Below are 25,411 nucleotides of genomic sequence, written 5' to 3'. Positions count from 1 at the left end.
CTCCCCATATCATCTGACTCCGCTTTCTTTAAGAGCTCTATCTAGCTCTCTCTTGAAAGCATCTCAGTCCCAAATGGCCGCACCCTTATTCTTAACCTAATTCTATTTTTGTAAACCAGCGCTCGCTGTCCTAACACGGAGCCGGCAGGGTGAAGCAAAGTTCCTATAGCAAGCAAGATAGTGCACTCCTGCTAAAACCAATGGGCTGATGTGTAGTGTGCATCAAGACGCAACGGAGCGGAACGTCAGCCTTTTCGTCGGCCCTTTCATTAACCCGACCCGACTTTGTATAAAAGTAATTGTGAATCTGAAGAAGGGTTTCGGCCCGAAACGTCGACTATTTCCTTCGCTCCATAGATGCTGTTGCACCCGCTGAGTTTCTCCATCATTTTTTTGTGTATCTCCGACTTTGTATATCCTTGGTACACACAAAAATGCTGGAGAAACTCAGCGGGTGCAGCAGCATCTATGGAGCGAAGGAAATAGGCGACGTTTCGGGCCGAAACCCTTCTTCTGACCCCTCCCCCTCCAGTCCCACGCAGTTGTATATCCCTCTCGCAGTTGTAATCAACGTTGCAGGGGAACAGTTTGTGTGTGTGATATAGTGTCAGATTCATGATTCATAATTCTGTTATTTTTTTGTTAATGATTAATATGTTAATAAATTATAATTCTGTTAACTTTCGTTTTAATGTTTTGGATTCAAAGCCCTTTGATTGGGATCGGACTGTGCAAGGGTGGAGGGGGCACTGAGGGCAAAGAGGCTGTGCCCACACGGCAATGTTAAAGGGGAGACCTTTCCAATCCACGCTTCCCTCTTTCTGTGCCTTTTCAAAATTGGTTATTTATATTGCAGAGGGGGCGGGATGTAGTGGGGGCGGGGCTAATAATGGACAGGTGGCGATTGGACAAGAGAGACGTCGGTCAGCAGGCAGTGGGGGCGGGACATGATGTTTCAGCGCGGTGATTGGGTGATGGAGGTGTCGGTCAGAGGCGGGGGGGGCGGGACTGAGGGTGGAGCTTCTGTTCCACCGTCACCTTGTGTTGCAGGAACCAAAGATGAAAGAGCTGAACAAAGCTCTATAATCTGCTCTATAATCTTTTTCAATTCAATTCAATTCAACTTTAATGTCATTGCACAGATACAAGTATGGGTACAACGAAATGCAGTTTAGCGTCAGACCGTAGTAATAGTGCAATATAGAAATAAAAATACAGAATAAGCAAACAATGTGGACGGAGAGACTGGAGAAATTTATCGGCGGGACTCCGAGTTCAGCAATGTGATAGTGTTGTTGTAGAAGCTGTTCCTCATCCTACTAGTACGAGACCTGAGGCTCCTGTACCGCCTCCCTGATGGGAGGAGGGCAAACAGTCCATGGTTGGGGTGGGAGGGGTCTTTGATGATCTTCCCGGCCCGTCTCAGACACCGTTTTCGGTGGAGGGCATCCATGGCAGGGAGCGGGGCACCGATGATGTACTGAGCGGTTTTCACCACCCGTTGTAGTGCCTTCCTGTCCGCTACGGTGCAGCTGCTGTACCATACCGTGAAGCAGGTGGTCAGGATGCTTTCGATGGTACAGCGATAAAAGTTGGTCAGGATCTGGGGGGACAGGTGAGCTTTCTTGAGCCTCCTCAGGAAGCAAAGGCGCTGATTTGGCAGGAACCGCCCGAGTTACAACCTGCACGTGTTACAAATGTCTATCCTCCTTGTTTCCCCTCCCGGCCGCTGATGCCCCTCCTACCGCCCCGACCACCTCACGCCACCCCCCCATGTCCACCCACCCTCCCCACCCCCATGTCCCCCCATCCCGACCCCCCACCATTCACCGCAGACCCCACCACCCCTCAGTCCCACGCCCTGAACCCCAGTCCCCACTAGTCCCCACCCCCTCCAACCCCCAGTCCGTACCGCTACTCACTCCACCCTGGGGTGTTACCACCCACCCCTCCAAGTCAAGTCAAGTTTATTCCTCACATACACATACGAGATGCGCAGTGAAATGAAAGTGGCAAATGCTCGCGGACTTTGTGCAAAAAGACAAACAAACAAACAACCAAACAAACTATAAACACAATCATAAACACACACATATTCTTTTACATATTAAATATTGGAAGGAAAAACGTTCAGTAAAGTTAGATGGTGAGTGAGATAGGAGTTTACAGTCCGAATGGTCTCTTGGAAGAAACTCCTTCTCAACCTCTCCGTTTTCACCGCATGGCAACGGAGGCGTTTGCCTGACCGTAGCAGCTGGAACAGTCCGTTGCTGGGGTGGAAGGGGTCTCCCCCTCCAGTCCCACGCAGTTGGGGGGGGATGGTGACCGGGCAACTTTACTTCTAGGTCCCTACCTGGTCGGTGAGGCAGCTTTTTCTCCGGGCTGCCCCGTCGACCCGTCCTCGTGGCCTACCAGCGGGCGTGGAGCGCCGTTTCCTGGCGGGGACCGCCCAGCACCTCGGCTCCAGTGGCGGCACAGCGCTGGAGCACCATCGCGGCGCCTTTCAGACATCTCAACGACACGTTACATAGATTAACAGGAATATAAACATATAATCAGAGTAAAATAAATAATAAAGACATCACAGAGACACAAACTAAAAGCAGAATTCAGTCCAAAAACAAAAAAATCAAAAACACAATGTGAAGAGAGAGCAGCGGCAGCTAAAGCGCGCCAGCGTCCACTCTCCCTTCCGACAGCCATCTTGGACAAAGAGTAACAGGATTACATAGAGACAGAAAATCATCCCCCCACAATGGACACCACTGTGGAGGAAGGCACAAAGTCCAGTCCCCATCCCCAAGTTCACCCAAAGTCAGGCCTATTGAGGCCACCGCAGTTGCCTCTACAGAGGCCCGATGTTCCTGGCCGTTCTCACCGGGTGCTGTTGCCCCCGCGTCGGGAGAGTCCACTCAGCGGCTGGGCCACCTGGAACCAAGATAGCTCCTCCTCTAGATGTTGTGATAGTCCCTGTCTCAACTACTCCTCCCCCCAGCCCCCGAGTCACCCATCCCTCCCGACCTCAACCACCCGTCCCCCCCCCCCTCAACCTCCCCTCCTCCCGCGACCCCCCTTCCCCTCCGTCCTCCCTCGACACTTCCTTTGGTCCCCCCCCCTCTTCCTCCCCCCCTCCTCACCCTCCCCACTCTCCTCCCCCCTCTCCTCTCCATCCCCCTCTCCTCTCCATCCCCTCTCCTCTCCTCACCCCCTCTCCCCTCCTCACCCTCCCCTCTCCTCACCCTCCCCTCTTCACTCCTCACCCTCCCCTCTCCTCTCCCGCTCTCCTCTCCTCTCCACTCTCATCTCCACCCCCCTCTCCTCTCCACTCTCATCTCCACCCCCCTCCCCTCTCCACTCTCCTCTCTCCTCACCCTCTCCTCCTGCATCTGTTGTTCACTGTTTCTAACCGCTGTTGTTCACTAAGTCCGACACCTCCCTCTTTGCCCCACAGCCTGGAGTTGGTGCACATTAAGGGGCAGGAGTTTCTGCTTCTTCTTCTTCTTCTTCTTCTACTACTTCTTCTTTGGAGTTTTACGGCAGCCGGCATCCGCAATGTTGCATTGCTGCCACCTACTGGCTTCATTCCACAGTACTCATGTCTTTATATTAGATCCTTTTTATAAGGCCAGAGGCCCTCAAGAAATCAAACAACAACTTTATTCCTTTTCCTTTCCCTCCATACTCTAGAATGTTCTTTACTGATATTTCTGTCAATCCAATGTTCCTCATTTCAATGATCATAAATCCTCTTTCTGTCTCATATCTCCTACATGTAACCAGGGCATGCTGAACTGTTTCCGGCTGATGGCATTCCTCACACATCCCAGTAGGGTGTTTTCCCAATATTTTTAATGTGCTGTTCAGGTGAGTGTGTCCTATCCTCAATCTTGTTAATACTACCTGTTCCCTCCTGTTCCCCCCTCTTCTTGCTGTAATGCCCACTCTGTTTTGTAGCGAATAGAGGTGTCTCCCCTTTGTCTCCTGTATCCAGTATTGTTGCCATTCCTGATTTATTTTCTTCCACACAATGTGTTTTCTTTCAGATTTGGATAGTTGTAAGTTTACCTCTATGTTTCTTTTTTTTACAGCCTCCTTTGCTAATTTATTCACCTTTTCATTCCCTAGAACACCAATGTGTGCTGGGACCCACAACAAAGTCACGTCACTGCCTATGGGATGCACCAGACCCAATACTCTGGATCGCAGATAATGAGTCGCTACATATTAATACTTTACATGGTTGCACCTGTTCCATCCACCGAACTGCCATCAAAATAGCGTACAGTTCCACTGTATATACTGTCAAATAGTTATTTGTTCTTTTGTAAAGCTCAACATTCATCCCCTGGACTACCACAGCCACCCCTGTTGTTTCAGCTACTGGGTCCTTTGATCCATCTGTGAAAATTAAGAGGTGTTCCCTGTATCTATTATCTATATGGTTATGATATTCTGTCTTTAGGTCTGAATTTTTGTTCCTCCTTTTTGCCTCCCATATCTCCAGATCAACTTTTGGGATGTTCAGTAACCATATTGGCACAGTTGGCCACAATACTGCAGGGCAAAACTCTTTGTCCTCTACTCCCATGTCCCTTTCCACAACTCCGCCAACCCAGCCGAAGCTTCCAGACTGAGCCACCCCTCTCTCCCAGCAATCCTGTACTACCTGTTTTGTTGGGTGGTTCTCTCCATGACCCTTAAGGCTTAGCCAGTAATTAGCCATTAGTTGTCTGCGGCGCAGTCTCAACGGCATCTCCCCAGTTTCCACCTGTAGTGCACATACAGATGACGTCCGCACACCTCCTATACAGATTCTTAGAGCTTCCGCTTGGACTTTGTCCAACTCGGACAACACTGACTTAGATGCTGACCCATAAGCTATACTGCCATACTCTAGTCTGGATCTGATCAGTGATACATAAATACGTTTAAGAGATAATACATCTGCTCCCCACTCTAAACCTGCCAAGCATCTCATTATATTGATGGCTTTTTTGCATTTTTCAATTATTTTTGTAATGTGGACCCTCCATGTTAATCTGGAGTCAAATGAACCCCCAGGAAACGGAAATCTTTTACTCTTTCCAAATTGTTGCCGTATAGTTTTAACTGGACATCCTCTTTAATTTTATTTCCTTGTGAAAACCATTGTCTTTGTCTTCTCTATAGAGAATTTAAAACCCCATTTCCCTCCCCACTCTTCCACTTGGGCTATCCCTTGCTGTACTTTTTCCACGATAAAATCTATATTCCTCCCCCTTCTCCATAGGCTGCCATCATCTGCAAAGAGCGATCGCCCCATCTCTGGTTGAATGTTTGCAAATATATCATTGATCATGATTGAGAATAGGATCGGGCTTATCGCACTTCCCTGGGGAGTTCCATTCTCGACTACACATTTACTAGAGATGTCTGACCCTATTTTAACTTGGATACTTCTACCGTTGAGAAAATCCATTATCCAGTTAAAAATATTTCCTCCTACTCCCATTAAATGCAGCTTTATTAGAAGACCTTCTCTCCACAACATATCGTAAGCCTTCTCTACATCAAAAAATACGGTAACTACAGATTCTTTTTGACTTGTGCTTTCCTTATATCATCTTCCAAGCACAGAACTGGATCATTAGTACCTCTCCCTTTTCTAAAGCCACTCTGATAATTAGCCACTATACCTTTTTCTTCCATTAGATGCATTAATCTTTCATTTACCATTCTTTCCATCAGTTTACACATGTGTGCTGTTAAAGCTATAGGTCTATAATTTACTGGATTACTTGCATCTTTCCCTGGTTTCCTAATAGGCACAATGATTGCTTCCTTCCAGCTCTCCGGTATTTGCCCTTCTTCCCACACCTTGTTATATAGTGCAAGTATCTTTTGGAGTCCCTCCTCACTTAGATGCTTTATCATTATGTAAAAAATATCATCCTTCCCTGGGGCTGAGTTCTTACAGTTGGCCAGAGCTCTCTTTAGCTCCCCCAAATTAAATGGAATATCGCACTTGTCCTCTGTGATACCTTTCCTTTGTAAGGCCTCAACATTTTCCTCTCTTGTTCTTTCCCTTCCACTTCTTCCTTCATCTGACAAGTTGCGGGAGCTGTGAACCCTATTGAAAGTGTTAACCATTAGTTCTGCTTTGTCTTTATTTGAGACTACAGTTTGATCTCCATTTGTTAAGATAGGATAACTCCACTCCCTTTTATCACCTTCCATTTTTTTAATCATCCCCCATATCTCCCCTACCTGTGTTGTGCTTCCAATTGAATCACAATACTTCCTCCAATATGCTCTTTTTGTTTGTCTTATAGTCCTCCTTACAATTGCCTGAGCCTGTTTGTAATTAATCATGTGTTGGTAGTTATGAGTTCTTTTTAATAATCTGAATGCTCTGTTTCTATTCACCACCACCTCTTTACACTTATTGTCCCACCACGGCACAGCTTTCCTTTTTGATCTTCCTTTACTTTTAGGTATGAAAACTAATGCTGCTCTTTTGATACCTTCTGACAATTTATTCTCAAAGTTTTCTATATCTGTCTCTTCTTGTATCGGTTTTACATATTTATCACTTTCCTCCTTAAATTTCTCCCAATTAGCCTTTCCAAACACCCATCGTCCACTTCTGTTTTCTTTACTCATAATTAAAGTAACATTTATTTTGCATAGCACAGGATGATGATCACTTCCTATGGTACCCTTTTCATAAACCTCCCAGTCACATTTAGCAGCAATCCTACTAGAAACAAGTGTAAGGTCCAACACAGACTCCTTCCCTGTCCTAAAATCTACCCTGGTCTTCTTTCCATCATTTAGACACACTAGATTACCATCATTTAATAATTCCTCAATTACCTGTCGATTATTATCTGACTTTCCACTGCACCATAATGTATTATGTGCGTTAAAGTCCCCACACCAAATAACATTAGATTTGCTCTGGCCTTCTACTTCCTGTAACTTATTGACCTCTAATCGCTTACATGGATTATAGTCATTTATTACCACTATTTTCCTCCTCTCAGACCATACTTCTATTACCACATATTCCAATCGAAGGGAATGGGGCAAAGAGGAGGAGTTCAGTCCTGGGCTAGATCAGCCATGACCACATTGTGGGGATTAACATTGAAATCTAGAACGTGGCACACACACACATCAGATTGATCATCTATATCCGGTTCCCATCAGCAGTGGGTGGTCACCTTGGGGGAATTTGCTCTGTTTGTTTTGTCCACCTTGTTTCACCATAGAATGACATCACATTCTACATCATAGACAGGCCATTCGGCCCATCCTACCTAGTCATGTTTTCTGCTCTACTCATCATCCCTCCCATCTACTCTCCACACCCGGTAACAATACCCCAAATTCCAGGAGCCCTAATGTCTTTATCCCGCCTGCACTTACATTTATCTCTGCTGTTGGCTTCAGTCCCTCCAATGCAAGTGAGGTCCATGTTCTCATGACTGCATTCCTTTCGGTATTTGTTGAATAACATGTTACATTTCAGCTTTGATTTTTGGTCTCCCCACAAGTAGAGATATTATTTCACCCCCACCCATTTAAATCCACTGATAATCTTAAATCCTATCTCATAATTCCTGACATGTTCTCCAGATAAAATCCCACGACCTGCCCAGTCTTTGCATGGAGTTCTGTGTAAGAAGGAACTGCAGATGCTGGTTTAAACCAAAGATAGACACAAAAAGCTGGAGTAACTCAGCGGGACAGGCAGCATCTCTGGAGACAAGGAATGGGTGACATTTCGGGTCGAGATCCGAAGTCTGAAGAAGGGTCTTGACCCAAAACGTCACCCCTTCCTTCTCTCAAGAGATGCTGCCTGTCCCGCTGAGTTACTCCAGCTTTTTGTGTCTATCTTTGCAATGAGTTCCATCCTCTGAGTTATGGCGTCATTCTCATGAACATTCCACGTGCTTTCCCCCATCGTTCTACATCTCTGCGGCAATATCCGCTTTCTGGCTGCATGACAGTGGTGATAAGAGTTCGGAAATGGGAATTATCAGAATGTTGTAGGAATTTGGTGAAATTCCCGCTGTCGGGATGAGGACGGTCCATCTCAGTCAATTGAGATTTGTGTTTTATTTCTTTCAGGAGGAAGCTGGTCGCAAGCAAAGGTAGGACATACTCTTGATGGAAACATTGTAAGTTTTTGTTGAACAGCCCAATATATTTCTAATGTTCAGTTTATAACCAGCTGTTAAATATTTGCAGGGTTCGTGATGAAGCCAAACCACTGTCAGCGGTAGATAACTTGCTGATTGAAAAATTTGAAAATCCTTTTTTGTACAACACGGTATTGGCAGAAACACCTGATGCCATCAAGCAAGGTAAAGCTTATACCTTTTCCATTGTTCTTGTTTCTGACATCTTTAAGTTGTGCGTAGATGCAAACATTAATGGTATTTTGGACTGAAGGGAAATTGAAGATTTGATCTTCCACCAAACACAGCTACATAAAAGCATCACAGACAGAGTGTGATGTTGCACAGAAACAGGCTCTTTGACTCAACATGACCCTGCGAACCAAGTTGCCCAACCAAGCTAGACCCACTTGCCCGAGTCTGACACATATTCTTCCAAGTCTTTCTTATTCACGTCTCTACCCAACTGTCTGTAAAATGTCGTCATTGTCGCTGCCTTGTCCACTTCCTCTGTCAGTTCGTTCCATACATACACTACGCATTGACTGAAAAAACTGAACCATTTTACTGTTTCCACTCTCACCTTACACTGATGTACTCTGAGTTTAGACTCTCCTACCTTGTGTAAAATACTGTGGCTATTCACCTTATCTGTGCACCTTATATAGATCTCATACAAGGCCTATAAAAGCATTCTGATGGGCTCCAAAGACAAATGTCCCTGCCTGCCCAAGTCTCCTTATAACCCAGCCCTAATGACCTGATGAAATTATTTTAAATCCTTTACCACCCTCTCCAATATACAAACAACCTCATTGTGTCAAACGCTGTATTTAATATCCTGACCTATAAAGCATGAGTGACAAACACTTTCTTCACCACCCTGCCTGTCATTGTTGCATCTTCCATGACACTGTGTACCTGCAGCCCGAGATCTCTCAGTACTATAAAGTTCCCCGTTTACTGTGTATGTCCTGCCCTGGTTTGTCTCAGCAAAGTGCATCACCTCACCTTCACATGAATAAATCCCACCTGCCGTTCCTGAGCCCAGTGGCCCAGTTCACAGGGATCCCATTTACTCTCAGATAACTTTCTTCACTCTCCACAATGTCACCAATTTTAGTTCCATCTGCAAACTGACTAACCGTGCAACCTACATACACACCCAATCATGTATATAAATAAGGAACAACAGTGGTCTCTGTCTCCAGTCTGAAAAACGACCCTCTACCAACATCCTCTGTCTGTGACCTTCAGGTAAATGTTGTATTCCATCGGCTAGTTCACCCCGGATTCAATGAGATCCAATCTTCCAGAGCGGCCTCTCATGCGGTGTGTAGAAGTTGCATCTCTCAGAGGGCAGTGAATATCTGGGATGTTGTGCCCAAGATGGTGGTGAAAAGCTGAGTTATTGGATATGTGCAACTTGGCTACAAATACATATTTGATAGATGGAAAAATTAAGATTATGGGGAACTCACACAGAAGAGGAATTGGTGCCAGCTTAGATCAGCCATGATCACATTGAATGGAGGGGCAAGCCTGAGGAGCGGATCCTAATCCTGCTCCTGTTTTCTTGTGTTCCTATGCTCCTGTGTACCGATAAATTGACAGACTTGACACAGAGGAAATGTAGCAAAGATTAACAAACTTGTTCTTGGGACAATGAGTTTGCTGTGCGGGGTGAGAGTGAGTAGACTAGGCCTGTGTACTCGAGAGTTTGTTTGTATTGGAGGAGATCTCAGTGAAACACAAGTTCTTACAGGGCTCAGTGGGCTGGATGCAGGGAGGATGTTTCCCCTGTCTGAGGGGTCTGGAGAACAGGCACCATCTCAGAATGTGGGCTGCACCATGTAGGACAGAGATAAGGAGACATTACTGCACACAGACCGGGGAACCTTTGGAATTCCCTCGACCGGTGGCTGTGGAGACTCAGTCATTCAGTGCTCTTGGAGCTGAGAGCCATGGTTGTACATTACGGTATCAGGCCCTTCAGCCCATCGTGTCCATGGCCACCTTTTCCCAGCTATACTAATCGATTTGCCCACATTACATCGGTATCCTTCTACACCTCATGTATTTAAGTGCCTCTAATATAGTGATTGTATCTCACTTCATCACCTCCTCTGTTGCATGTTCCAGATATCACCCACTCTCAGTGTAAAGAGAACTTACCTCAGATCCACTTTAAAATTCCCTGCTCTCATGATAAACCTGCACTCTCTTGATCTGATATCCCTGAACGCGAATACGATTTTGATAATCTACCCGATATCCTGCTGCAGACTTTGAGAACCTTCCCTGCTATCCACAATGTCTGAGTCCTCCACAGACATAGTAATCACACCTCCTGCATTCACATCCAAGCCATGAACATATAACATAAACAGCAAGGGTTGCAGCACCGATCTCTGCTGCATTCCACCAGTCACAGACCTCCAAGCAGAAAAATCATCCTTCTACCGCTACCTTCTACCTCCAACCACCAAGCCAATTGTGGATCCATTTCACCAGCTCGCCTTCGGTCCCACCTGCCTTCACTTTCTGGACCAGCCTTACATGTGAAACATTATCAAGTCCCTCAGTGAAGTTCATATATTGGTTCACAATGAGATCAGTGTGTTCTTAGTTGTACATACCCATCAAACCCACCCGTGAATCCCCTCTCTTTCAGCGACCCTACAACCACAAGTCCCCACACATTCTGTCCAACACCCGATCATTCAACCTCTGCTTCCTGCCATGGCCCAAGCCTCCCCTCCCTCTCTCTCACCCTCCACTCAAAGTAACAGGGGCAGGCCATCTGGCCCCTCATGTCTCCCCCCATTCACTATGATCATGGCGACTCCACCCCACACCTCTACCTCCTTTTTAACAACCTCAAATTACCATTGGGGGTCCTTGTTCATCAGCCAATGAAAGTAAGCATGCAGGTACAGCAGGCAGTGAAGAAAGCGAATGGCATGTTGGCCTTTATAACACGAGGAGTTGAGTATAGGAGCAAAGAGCTCCTTCTGCAGTTATATAGGGCCTTAGTGAGACTGCACTTGGAGTATTGTGTGCAGTTTTGGTCCCCTAATTTCAGGAAGGACATTCTTGCTATTGATGGAGTGCAGCGTAGGTTCACCAGGTTAATTCCCGGGATGGCGGGACTGTCATATGCTGAGAGATTGGAGTGGCTGGGCTTGTACATTCTGGAGTTTAGAAGGATGAGAGGGATGTTATTGAAACATATAAGATTATTAAGGTTTGTACACACTAGAGGCAGGAAACGTGTTCCCGATGTTGGGGGAGTCCAGAACCAGGGGCCAGTTTAAGAATAAGGGGTAAGCCATTTAGAGCGGAGACGAGGAAACACTTTTTCTCACCGAGAGTTGTGAGTCTGTGGAATTCTCTGCCTCAGAGGGCGGTGGAGGCAGGTTCTCTGGATGCTTTCAAGAGAGAGCTAGATAGGGCTCTTAAAAATAGCGGAGTCAGGGGATATGGGGAGAAGGCAGGAACGGGGTACTGATTGGGGATGATCAGCCATGGCCACATTAAATGGCGGTGCTGGCTCGAAGGGCCGAATGGCCTCCTCCTGTACCTATTGTCTATTGTCTATTGTCACTCGTTCTCCCCGTCCACCCTCCCCGCCTCACGGAACCACCTCTTCATCCCTGGATAAAAATACCGGGAGTGTGACGTCTGTTGTCCATCCGATGTTGTTGTGGGTGAAACCCTGGGCAAGGTTTCAGTTGTCCGCCCGCCTGTGCCCGAGTCTCCCCCCGACCCCCGGGGACTCTCTGATTCTCTGCTTCTCCCCCCAGTCTCCGTCACCCTGGATGTGGAAACAGCGCATGCGTGGCTCGAGGTGTCTGAGGATCGGAAGAGGGTGAGATGGACCCTGACCCTGAGGAGTCTCCCTGACCCTGAGGAGTCTCCCTGACACCGGGAAGAGGTTTACAAACTGGGGGTGTGTGCTGGGATCGGAAGGATTCACATCGGGGAGACAAATGTCTAAAATTTCCTGATTTTAAATTCTCTGACAATAACCTTAGAGTCTGTATTAAGGTAAAATATCTAGGGCATATTATTACAGAACAAATGACAGATGATGAGGATATTTATAGGCAACGACGCATGCTGTATGTACAGGCGCATATTCTCTTGCGTAAATTTGGTGCGTGTACAGATGTGGTGAAGATGTCGCTATTTAGAGCATACTGCACACCACTCTACACTGCGCACCTGTGGTCGAACTATGGAAAAACAAGTTTGCAGAGACTAAAGGTGGCATATAACGATGCCATGAGAACACTGGTAAGGAAACCTAGATGGTGTAGTGCCAGTAATATGTTTGTGGCTGCAGGAGTCAGTACTTTAGAAGCTATCCTAAGGAATCACATGTATAAATTCATTTGCAGGATAAATGACTAAAAATGTAATTATTGTGGCCTTGTCAAACATAAGATTTAGCACTACACGCTACGAATCCAAACTGTGGAGACACTGGTATCGTTGTCTCGTTGTAGGACATTGAACATTCTTTAATATGGATTTTGAACTCATGTATTGTGATTTTTTAAATATAATTTATGATGCTTTTATAAGTGATAGACTAAGATTTTATATGTACTTTATGATATGTTTTAATATGCAATGCATTTTTAATGTAATGTTGCCCCTTGTCTGGACCTCGAGTCCGTAATAAAGTTTATTATATTATTATTATTACTGGGCGGGGAGTCGGGGCTGGAATCTGGGAGTCGCCGCAGAGTATGTGGAGAGGAAGAGACTGGTCCCACTGACCCCGGAGACTGGAGTCTGGAGCATCTGGCGGCTGGGTGACCAGTTTGATGCATTCACCTCCCCTCCATCCCCTCTCCCCGCCCGTCCCATCCCCGGGAGGGTGGGAGTTTATCTCAGTTACGAGTCCGGGACAGTTTCATTTTATGACGCGGACACCAAGTCCCATCTCCACACCTTCACTGGGAATAAATTCACGGAGAAACTTTATCCTTTCTTCGAGGCTTGGGATGAAAACCAGTGGCTGAGAATCTGCTCCGGTTCCGCTCCGGGTGTGTAAAAGGGTCGGGTCCCGGGACCGGCGTCAGGAGCGGGGCTCAGGGACTGTGGGGCAGAAACCCGGTGGACAACAGGTCGGCGCTGAACGAACGGCTCCCATTTAATCCCCAAATTCCGCGTCGTGAAACAAACCCCAGTGAGCGCGGAAATAAAACCAGGGGGAATGTAAATGTGGGAAGAGTGAAATAAACAGCAACTGAAATCAGAGCTGTCTGTCTGTCTGTCGATCCGTTCATTTCAACGCGTTAACCGCGTCCGGCAACGGAACAGAAATTACTTTTGTGAAAATATAAAGATTGAAACAATCTCCCTTCCCGCGGGTTCAGCAGCAGCCGCGGGCGGCGGGTCCTGAGCTCCGGGCTCCCCCGGGTCCCAAAGTCCGGCGACTTCGAGTTTCGGACCCTCATGATTGCCGAATCATGTCCCTTGGGGAGGGGGTGGGGGGACGAGTGTCCCTCGAGACGAGCGATCGGGAGGGAGAGGCCGAGGGTACCCGGCGCGGTGTCTTCCCGCCCAGGGTTGCAGCCGGTGTGGAGTCCGGGAGCGGGGTGACACCGCACCGGGTACCCTCGGCCTCTCCCTCTCCCGCTTTATCGAATGCTTTCGCAAACTTCAGGATTGCCAAATGTATAGATTTCCCCTTATCTAATGCTCTTGTGATGCCATCAATAGTGACAATAAGTTGTGTTTGCGTTGAACCTTTTGCTCTGAAGCCATGTTGTGAGTCCACCAGTATCCCATTCTTTTTTAAATGGTCCATGATGTGAGAGTGTATAATATGTTCCAAGATCTTACATGTAACACTGGTCAGTGAAACTAGTCTGTAATTCGCAGGCGCAGCCTTATTGACCTTAAATATTGCACAGATGTTTGCTTCCTTCCACCGTTGTGGTAGTGTCCCACAATCTATTGAGGACTGGAATAAATCTGTGAGTATGGGAGTTATTCTCGATGCGAGCATCTTTAGAAACCAACTGATCTGGGCCCGCTACTTTGTTTGGCATTAGGTTCATATCAGATCCGAAAATTGATCACATCTCGGGGAAATAGAAAATGGTTGTGCAAAGTCAAATCATAATTCCCGCAAGTTTGTATAGTTTGGATTTTGGAGAGTTTAATAGCCTGATGGATGTATGGTCGATGCAGTGTTCAGGCTCCTGTACCTTCTTCCCGATGTTAGCAGCAAGATGAGAGCGTGGCCAGGGCGGTGTGGGTCTCTGATGACGCCGACTGCCTTTATGAGACAGCGCCTCCTGTAAATCCCTCAGATTCCTATTGAATCGTTTCCCCTTCACCTTGAACCTATGTCTTCTGGTCCTCGATTCCCGTCCTCTGGGCAATAGACTCTGTGCGTCTACCTGAGCTATTCCTCTCATTATTTTATACACCTCTATAAGATCAATCCACCTCTGGAAGATCAGATGCCCACACAGATTTTGTCGGGGTGGGAAAGGGGAAAGTGAGGGAGGGGTGGGGTGGGGAGTTGACTGGAAATTTGAGCACACATTTCTGTCATCATCTCCCACCCCTCCCCAGTCACCCTGCTCCTTTCCCCTCTGCAACCCGCTCACCTCCCATCTCCAAGACCCCCATTTTCCTGTTATCAACCCCCCCCCCCCCCCATCACCCCACCCATCTCTCCCTCCCTCCGGCTTTACATTTCACTCCACCTCTTCTCTCCTCATCTGACATCATTTTGTCTCATTTTCACCTCTAGTCATTGTCACTTATTCCACCCACTGATCACCCCCTCACCTGTATCCACCCATCACTTAAGATCGACACAAATTGCTGGAGTAACTCAGCGGTCGAGACCCTTCCTTCTCTCCACAGATGCTGCCTGTCCCGCTGAGTTACTCCAGCTTTTTGTGTCTATCTTCGATTTAAACCAGCATCTGCAGTTCCTTGCTCCACCAATCACTTGACAGACATTACCCCCCCCCCACCCCACACACACCCTCCACCCCACACACACACATCTCTCTGTTCCAGCTTTCTCTCACTCCCCCATCAGTCTGAAGGGTCGCCTGTCCATTCCCTCCACAGATGCTGCCCGACCCGCTGAGTTCCTCATTTTACTGACAATTGTCCATTCCCGACTCAGCGGACAGCAGCAACGCGCGGGCCGAGCGGCCTCTCTCTCTGTCCCTGTCAGCAGCCGCAGCTGTCCCGCTGCCTTGCAGTCAGAGGGCCGCATCCTTCACCGTGTCCCGGTCACGTCTCCACTACGGGCGCCGGCTCCAGGCTTGTGGGGAAACCTCACCGAATCAAACGGCCCGCTGGGCTGGGGCAGAGAGATGGAAGCGTCGGTGCAGGCGAGGGGTGGGTGGGGAGTGGGAAGTGTAAGGGAGGGAGGAAGACGGGAAGCCGGAGCCCTGGGAGAGGGGGCGGGGAGAGGGGCGGGAGAAGCGGGGAGAGGGGTGGGGGAGAGGGGACGGGGAGAGGGGACGGGAGTGGGGCGGGAGAAGCGGGGAGAGTTGAGAGAGGCGGGGAGAGAGGGGGCGGGAGAAGCGGGGAGAGGGGACGGGGCGGAGCGGATGAGTCAGGGGTGGAGGAGATGTGTCAGTGGGGGAAGGGGAGAGAGAGAGGGATAGGAGGTGAGAAAGAGAGGAGATGGCACAAAGCTGGGTGGCAGTGTGAACTGTGAGGAGGATGCTACGAGGATGAAGGGTGACTTGGACAGGTTGGGGGAGTGGACAGACACATGGCAGATGCAGTTTAATGTCTAACTGACTCCTCCCTCGTGTGATTAGTTGGGAGCGGCCAGGACACTGAACACTCAACACTTGCAGCCAAATTACATTCATTCCCAGAGACGGCAGCGCGCGCAGTGGAAAACACTTTGAACCAGGAAGTGGAGATAAAATGGCTGCGAAAGACCAGGTCGAGAGTTGGACCGAGGAGGCAATTTGTCCCATCTGCCTGGATTTCTTCACCGATCCGGTGTCACTGGAGTGTGGGCACTACTTCTGCCGCTCCTGTATCACACAGAGTTGGGACAGGGAGGGGAGAAACTCCTGCCCGGAATGTAGAGAGGAATTTACAGACCGCATCCTCAGGGTTAGTCGGGCCTTGGCGAGACTGTCTGAGAAAGCTCGAACACTGAGCCTGAATCAGACAGGGAAAGAAAGTAAACTTCAGTGCGAGAAACATCAAGAAGAACTGAAGCTGTTTTGTGAAACAGACAAGACGCTGATCTGTTTGGTTTGTGCAGCTGGGCGGGAACACAAGTCTCACAGCTTCATGCCGGTAGATGAAGCTGTTGAAATCTACAAGGTAAAAGCAAACCGATTCTGATCTCATCATCGTGTCATGTCGTGTTCATTTTCTGACATTTTTATTCTCTGATCTGAATCCCAACCCCAGGGTCAGGTGAAATCTACCTTCGAATCTCTCACAGAAAAGGAATCAGACATCCAGGAAGAGGAGCAGCAACAGAAAGAGAACATTTCTGGAGTTCAGGTTTGTACTGCCGATGCAATGTTCTTGTGTGGATTTTATCCCTGTGATGTGTGCAATAATTTGGCACCACTACATAGGAATGTTACAACATTTTGAGATTTAAGAAATCAAGCCTGTAAGTTATCCCATCAGATAAAGCATAAAAAGAACTTTCATTTGACACCTAATTCACTTTCATAGCTTCAGTATTAAAAAAGTTATGGTCATTTTCATATTCGGAAATTAGCATCTTTGTGTTATTGCTTTTCCATTGACTTAACACAAAAGCTGTGATCGAGGACAGTCAGTTTACATAAAAGCCCATAACTTTCTTAAAATTAAGATAACAATGGAATTTTGTTATTATCGATTGAAGTATTCTGAAACAAATGATACATCTTACTTGGATGGTCTGAATATTAAAGTATATAATTAGTTAATTACCTAATTAAGTAGCTAAATACAAAATTAACCGTTGTGACGGAAATAGTAATAAACACCCAGACTGCTTGAAAATTCAAAAATGTGAATATTCTCAAGATCAGAACTTTAATATTATTGTAACATTAAAACAAATAGTCAATACCCCCCCCCCCAAATAATTCATATTCATCAGTGTCATCAAATTAATTAAATTCGTCTAAATTCAATTACTAGATCTAAACATCTATCTAAAAATAATTGTTTAAATAGCCAAAGTATCCAAATAACAAACTGATCCCATTCACATAAGAATTCACAATATAACATGATTTTTAAATCTCACTTTGTCATGAAATTCTATGCCAAACGGAAGGAATTGAATGTTTAATTCCCATAAATTTTCCTATGTTGGATATAACACTGCAGCAGACGTTTTGCACAGACATTTGTTCCAAATCCAGAAACATCCACTCTCAAGATAATCAAAATCATTACTTTTTGCTCAATTATGTCATAAGAACATCTACATTTTCTATATTTAGTGTAATTGTCTATCCACGATCAATATTTTCATACTAAATATCTCACTAAAACTTTACTGTGGAAGTTTTCAGTTATTTAGTATGAAAATATTGATCACGGATAGATTATAACACTAAATATAGATGATTTAGACATGAATCTTATGGCATGATTGTGAAAATAAAATGAATTTGATTATCTTGAGAGTAGCGGTTTCTAGATTGTGACCGATTGGCATGTGGTCGCTGCCGTGATTTAAGCCCCGATTGGCATGTGGTCGCTGCCGTGATTTAAGCCACGATTGGCAGGCAAGGCACGGCCAATATCGCATCGGGGCCTAAATGAAAATCAGATATTTCGCATCATCTGATTACAATGAAACCACACCAAAAAGCAAGTTAAGATGGGAAATAAACGACACACCTTTTGTTTTGTCCCGCACTTGCGATCCGTGATGTTGAAGGTGTTGAAGGCATTAGAAGTCACGTTTAACTTCAAACCAATGATGCATTCGCCCAGCAACCTTTTTTAAGGGAGCAGGATTGCAGATCGATTTTTCTTCATCAGCTTGAAGTCCAAGCAAATTCCTCTCCGATAACCAATACACACCTAGATTATCATCCCGCACCCCCCCCCCCCCCCCCCCCCCTCCCAACAGCCTCCGGAATCACACGCCCAGGCAGTGGGCAGATCTGGAGCGCTACTGATAGTAGGGTTTTGTAACAACACTACACTATAGAGCTCAGTGGTCGAGGACCAGAACACTTGGGAGAGGTTGAGCAGCCAAGGACTTTACTCCCTGGAGAGCAGCAGTCTGAAGAATGGTCTGTGGCAGGTGTATAATATCATGAAACGGAATGATGCGTTGGATGGTCAGTCTTTTACCCTTAGTAGGTGGGTCGAGAATGTGAGGGTATAGGTTTTAGATGAGGTAAAAGATTTAAGACAGACATGAAGGACAACTTTGGTAGTGAGTTCATGGAACGAGCTGCCAGATGAGGTAGAAACATAGAAATTAGGTGCAGGAGTAGGCCATTCGGCCCTTCGAGCCTGCAGCGCCATTCAATATGATCATGGCTGATCATCCAACTCAGTATCCCGTACCTGCCTTCTCTCCATACCCTCTGATCCCCTTAGCCACAAGGGCCACATCTAACTCCCTCTTAAATATAGCCAATGAACTGGCCTCGACTACCCTCTGTGGCAGAGAGTTCCAGAGATTCACCACTCTCTGTGTGAAAAAAATTCTTCTCATCTCGGTTTTAAAGGATTTCCCCCTTATCCTTAAGCTGTGACCCCTTGTCCTGGACTTCCCCAACATCGGGAGCAATCTTCCTGCATCTAGCCTGTCTAACCCCTTAAGAATTTTGTAAATTTCTATAAGATCCCCTCTCAATCTCCTAAATTCCAGAGAGTATAATCCAAGTCTATCCAGTCTTTCTTCATAAGGCAGTCCTGACATCCCAGTAATCAGTCTGGTGAACCTTCTCTGCACACCCTCTATGGCAATAATGTCCTTCCTCAGATTTGGAGACCAAAACTGTACGCAATACTCCAGGTGTGGTCTCACCAAGACCCTGTACAACTGCAGTAGAACCTCCCTGCTCCTATACTCAAATCCTTTTGCTATGAAAGCTAACATACCATTCGCTTTCTTCACTGCCTGCTGCACCTGCATGCCTACTTTCAATGACTGGTGTACCATGACACCCAGGTCTCGCTGCATCTCCCCTTTTCCTAATCGGCCACCATTTAGATAATAGTCTGCTTTCCTGTTTTTGCAACCAAAATGGATAACCTCACATTTATCCACATTATACTGCATCAGCCAAACATTTGCCCACTCACCCAGCCTATCCAAGTCACCTTGCAGTCTCCTAGCATCCTCCTCACAGCTAACCCTGCCCCCCAGCTTAGTGTCATCCGCAAACTTGGAGATATTGCCTTCAATTCCCTCATCCAGATCATTAATATATATTGTAAATAGCTGGGGTCCCAGCACTGAGCCTTGCGGTACCCCACTAGTCACTGCCTGCCATTGTGAAAAGGATCCGTTTACTCCTACTCTTTGCTTCCTGTTTGCCAGCCAGTTCTCTATCCACATCAATACTGAACCCCCAATGCCGTCTGCTTTAAGTTTGTATACTAATCTCTTATGTGGGACCTTGTCGAAAGCCTTCTGGAAGTCTAGATACACCACATCCACTGGTTCTCCCCTATCCACGCTACTAGTTACATCCTCGAAGAATTTTATAAGATTCGTCAGACATGATTTACCTTTTGTAAATCCATGCTGACTTTGTCCAATGATTTCACCACTTTCCAAATGTGCTGCTATCCCATCTTTAATAACTGACTCTAGCAGTTTCCCCACTACCGATGTTAGACTAACTGGTCTGTAATTCCCTGTTTTCTCTCTCCCTCCCTTCTTGGTTGTTGAGTCAGAAACCGTAACAACATTTAAAAGATATTCAAACAAACTCGTGGAGAGAAAAGTTTTAGAACTATCTGGGCCAAATACGGACAAGTGGAAATAGCGCAGATGGGGCGTCTTGGTGGGTATCTAACACCCCTTGCTGTATGACTCTATGAAGTCTGTCATTCTAAGTGGAGCTGCTGTCTGCTAGTTCTGGTGACCTGGTTCTGTCCACTGAGGGTTAATGGACACATGAAATGGAATAAGTTGCAGAGAATTGTACCGGGGAAATGGGAATGATGTGAGTGTACATTACATTCACCAAATATTTCAGAATTATTAACACGAGTTCTTGAATTGCCACGGTGATGAAAGGAGCGGACTAAATACAAGTAAATTGAATTAATGTAGATACGTACAGAGCCCAGCATGGACATGTTGGGCCGAAGGGCATATTTCTGTACTCCAGAATTCGACATTGATTAGCCAAATGTCACCTTCCATGTCATGAGGAAACACAGCAGAGTGACATAATATATTGATTCTCATCTTTCATCTGACAGGAAGAGTCACACAACCTTCAGTCACAGGTCACATCCCAGTTTGCTGAACTGCACCAGATTCTCACTGAGAAAGAGCAGTGCTTACTCGGAGATATCCGGGAAGAAGAGGCGAAGATTGTAAAAACAATGGAGAAAAATCTTCAAGAAATTCAAGAGAATTTAAATTCCATTCAGGAGGAACTCTCAAAGTTACAGGAACAGATAGACCACAAGGACGGCGTGATGTTTCTGAAGGTGAGGGGTTACGCTACAGTTTGGTGAAGTGAACGTGCACAGTCACAAAGTGGTGGGTAAAATTTCGGAAATAAATGCATCATTTACCAGTAATTCAGAACGGTGTCAAAGTTCCATCTGTTCCATCTACTCACATATCCAACAACAATTCCCCAAATTCCAGGAATCCTCGTGTATTTATCCCACTTCAACTTAAATTTATCTGCAATATTGTCTACAGGCTGTCTGCTGAGTTGCACGTTCTCTTTACTGCAGCACTTGTGGAATTTATTAAAGGCCATCATACATTTCAGGTTTTAATTTTCTTCTCCCCACAGGTAGTGATAATATTTCCAACCCCCACCCATTTAAATCCGCCGCTGATCCTAAAATATCCCATCCTATAATCTCTGACATCTTCTCCAGATAAAACCCCACGACCTGCCCGGTCTTACTCATAAGTTGCATACTCGCAGTTATTTTCATCGACATTCCTAATGCTTTCCCCCATGTTCGATGTCTCTACGACAATATCCACTTTCTGTCTGTGTGACAGCGGCAAAGAGTTGGGAAATGGGAATTATCAGAGGGTTTTTCTGTAGCAATTTGGTGAAATACCCGCCGTCGGGATCATGACGATCCATCTCAGTCTATTGAGATTTGTGTTTTATTTATTTCAGGAGGAAATTGGTCGCAAGAGAAGGTAGGACATGCTTTTGAGTGAAACAATGTTTGTTTTTATAGCACAGCTCAAAAAAACAGCTCATGCTCAGTTACTAACCAGCTGTTAAATATTTGCAGGGTTAGTGATGAAACCAAAACAATGTTGGTGGTAGATGGCTCGTTGCCCATTGAAAAGTTCGATCGCACCTTTTTCTACAACATGGCATTGAGAGAAACATCTGATATCATCAACCGAGGTAAAACTAATATCTTTTCCATTGTTCTTTTTAAGACATCTTTCTGCAATACTTATATGTTATTAATGTTAAAGACTAACTCGCTAGAATTTAGAAGATTGAGGGGGGATCTTATATAATTCTTAAGGGGTTGTACAGGCTAGATGCAGGAAGATTGTTCCCGATGTTGGGGAAGTCCAGAACAAGGGGTCACAGTTTAAGGATAATGGGGGAATCTTTTAGGACCGAGATGAGGAAAAAAAATTCACACAGAGAGTGGTGAACCTCTGGAATTCTATGCCACAGAAGGTAGTTGAGGCTAGTTCATTGGCTATATTTAAGAGGGAGTTCGATGTGGCCCTTGTGGCTAAAGAGATCAGGGGGTATGGAGAGAAGGCAGGTACAAGATACTGAGTTGGATGATCAGCCATGATCATATTGAATGGCAGTGCAGGCTCGAAGGGCCGAATGGCCTAATCCTGCACCAATTTTCTATGTTTTTAATGGACTCTGGGGGAAGCACCACAGAGACAGAGCGACGTTTGTTTGCACTTGAACAAATCCTTGTTCCTGGGTGGGAGACTAAAATGCTGGAGAAACTCAGCCGGTGAGGATGAAGAAGGGTCTCAACCCGAAACGTCGCCTATTCCTTCGCTCCATAGATGCTGCCTCACCCGCTGAGTTTCTCCAGCATATTTGTCTACCTTCGATTTTCAGCATCTGCAGTTCCTTCTTAAACACTTGTTCCTGGGTGAAGGAGTTTGCTGTGCTGGGTGAAATTGCGTAGACTAGGCCTGTGTACTCGAGAGTTCAGGTGTATTAGAGGAGATCTCAGTGAAACACAAAGTCCTTACAGGGCTCCATGGGCTGGATGCAGGGAGGATGTTTCCCCTGCACTGGTGGCTGTGGATAATCAGTCATTCAGTACTCTTGGAGCCAGAGAGCCATGGTTGTACATTATACAGTCAGGCCCTTCGGCCCATCACATGCTTGTCCACCTTTTTTCCCAGCCGCACAAATCCCATTTGCCCCCATTAGAACCGTATTATTCCACACGTCGTTTGCTAATGCCTCTTAGATGTAATGATTCCATTCCACTCCTATTCAGTGTGATCACGGCAACTCCGCCCCATATCACCACATCATCTTTAACCACCTCTAATCACCACTCGCTTCCGTCTCCTCATCTTCCAATCTGTCCCGCCCTCGTCGTCTACTGGCAGGATATTTGAATACCCGCCATATTTCTCCATCCCCACTCGCAATCTCTCGTTCATCCTCACTTTCTGCATTCGTTTTCCCCATCCGCACACACCGCCCCCTCCCGTTCCCGATAACCCGTTGAATTCCCCCTCTCCTGCCCGGTTCAGAAACCCTGGGAGAGATGTCTGTTATCCATCCGATGTTGTTGTGGGGGTGAAACCCCGGACAAGGTTTCAGTTGTCCGCCCGCCTGTGCCCGAGTCTCCCCCCGACCCCCGGGGACTCTCTGATTCTCTGCTTCTCCCCCCAGTCTCCGTCACCCTGGATGTGGAAACAGCGCATGCGTGGCTCGAGGTGTCTGAGGATCGGAAGAGGGTGAGATGTACCGGGACCGAGAGGAGTCTCCCTGACACCGGGAAGAGGTTTACAGGCTGGTGGTGTGTGCTGGGATCGGAGGGATTCACATCGGGGAGACATTACTGGGAGGTGGAGGTGGCGGGGAGTCGGGTCTGGAGTCTGGGAGTCGCCGCAGAGTCTGTGGAGAGGAAGGGACGGGTCATACTGACCCCGGAGACTGGAGTCTGGAGCATCTGGCGGCAGGATGACGAGTTTGATGCAGATACCGACCCTCTATCCCCTCTCACCGCCCGTCCCATCCCCGGGAGGGTGGGAGTTTATCTCAGTTACGAGTCCGGGACAGTTTCATTTTACGACGCGGACACCAAGTCCCATCTCCACACCTTCACTGGGAATAAATTCACGGAGAAACTTTATCCTTTCTTCTGGCCTTGCGATGACAACTGGCTGAGAAACTGCTCCGGTTCCGCTCCGGGTGTGTAAAAGGGTCGGGTCCCGGGACCGGCGTCAGGAGCGGGGCTCAGGGACTGTGGGGCAGAAACCCGGTGGACAACAGGTCGGCGCTGAACGAACGGCTCCCATTTAATCCCCAAATTCCGCGTCGTGAAACAAACCCCAGTGAGCGCGGAAATAAAACCAGAGGGAATGTAAATGTGGGAAGAGTGAAATAAACAGCAACTGAAATCAGAGCTGTCTGTCTGTCTGTCGATCCGTTCATTTTAACGCGTTAACCGCGTCCGGCAACGAAACAGAAATTACTTTTTGTGAAAATAAAAAGATTGAAACAATCTCCCTTCCCGCGGGTTCAGCAGCAGCCGCGGGCGGCGGGTCCTGAGCTCCGGGCTCCCCGGGTTCTAAAGTCCGGCGACTTCGTGTTTCGGACCCTAATGATTGCCGAATCTAGTCCCTTCCCACCCCACCGGGTACCCTCGCCCTCTCCCGCCTCCCCCCCCCTCTCCCTCTCCCGCCCCCCCCTCTCCCTCTCCCGCCCCCCCTCCCCCCCCCCCCCTCCTCCTCCCCCCCCAATCCAGGACGCTCTCCCCCCCCCCCTCTCCGACGCAGGGCGGCGATGGCCTGGCCCGGGAGGACAAAAAAGGGAAATTTACTCGTGGAGCTGTTGGATCCCTGAGGGGGAAAACGCCAGTCAAGTAAAGACGGGAGGGGTCGGGGAAAGTGGGGGCTCTGTTTTATCCGCTACCACAGTACCCGCTAAATAGCCCGGCTGCATGGAACGTGTTAAGATAAAATCTCGCGGCGGGCCATAGTTTGGTGACCACTGGTTCAGTCCAAAGAGCTAAATCTAACTCTCCTTCAGTACCTTCTGAATTTGTAGTCGGCAGGGCAGTACTCTGCATATCGCCAACTTGGATGTGTTGTGCATACTAACGTGCTATTAGTGCCCCCTTAAAACTGTCTAGTGAAGTTGATTTGACTATATTGTTGTCTAGTTTATTCCATTCCCTTAAGGTTCTTACAAAGAATGAGTTTTTATAAATATCTGTCCTGCAAATGGGGTTTCTATTTACAGATCATTTATTTTTTTTGTTCCCCTTTTTGTTGAGTATGTTATGTATCTATCTGCAGTTATTCCCACCATCCCCTGTTGAATCTTGTACAACATGGCTAGTCTGTTCCTTGCCATTCTTGTTTCCAGCGTTTCCCGCTCCAGGTCGGACAGCACCTGGTGACACTGCTACCTCTATTGTAGTTCCCAATGCAAGAGCATGCTGCTTTCCCCTGTACCCCTTCTAGTTTGTTGATATGACCAGTTTTGTGTGGGTCCCAGGTGTATGAAGCATATTCCAGTAAGGGTCTAACCAATGTTGTATATGCTGTGGTTTTCACTTCCTTTGGGCAGAACCAGAGGTTTTGTTTAAGGAATACTAGTGTCCGGTTGGCTTTAGTGGCCGTGTTGTCCATGTGTTCCCTCCACGAAAGCTTGCCATCAAGATGAACTCCAAGGTACGGTTGTGAACTTGTACAATGAAGTATTTGTCGACTGAAGATGTAGTCTCAAGTAGGTGATTTCTTCTTGTTTGAAATTACCACAATTGAGCATTTGGTAGGATTGAAGCTCATCTTCCATGTGTGTTGCCATAATTCCAAGGACTTAAGGTCTTCATGTAAGGAGTTGATATCCTCTACA

At 46.9% G+C, this 25,411-nt stretch overlaps 2 protein-coding genes across 2 annotated transcripts; both read left to right on the top strand.

Moving 5' to 3' along the window:
• Positions 1-15,947: 15,947 nt before the first annotated feature.
• LOC116989793 (nuclear factor 7, brain-like) lies at positions 15,948-21,712 on the top strand. The gene is made up of 4 exons (XM_033047375.1): positions 15,948-16,505; positions 16,596-16,691; positions 20,595-20,828; positions 21,609-21,712. Exons 1-4 carry the CDS (start codon positions 16,095-16,097, stop codon positions 21,612-21,614), a joined length of 747 nt encoding a protein of 248 aa, XP_032903266.1. The 5' UTR covers positions 15,948-16,094; the 3' UTR covers positions 21,615-21,712.
• LOC116989800 (E3 ubiquitin-protein ligase TRIM39-like) lies at positions 21,536-23,954 on the top strand. The gene is made up of 3 exons (XM_033047383.1): positions 21,536-21,727; positions 23,219-23,744; positions 23,906-23,954. The coding sequence occupies exons 1-3, from the start codon at positions 21,631-21,633 to the stop codon at positions 23,934-23,936; spliced, it is 654 nt and encodes a 217-aa protein (XP_032903274.1). The 5' UTR covers positions 21,536-21,630; the 3' UTR covers positions 23,937-23,954.
• The last annotated feature ends 1,457 nt before the right edge of the window (positions 23,955-25,411 follow it).

Source organism: Amblyraja radiata, chromosome 30 (genome assembly GCF_010909765.2).
Source record: "Amblyraja radiata isolate CabotCenter1 chromosome 30, sAmbRad1.1.pri, whole genome shotgun sequence".
In the NCBI taxonomy this organism is placed as follows: domain Eukaryota; kingdom Metazoa; phylum Chordata; class Chondrichthyes; order Rajiformes; family Rajidae; genus Amblyraja; species Amblyraja radiata.
The sequence above is the reverse complement of the archived record's forward strand: the minus strand, read 5'-3'. Positions and strand labels throughout refer to the sequence as shown.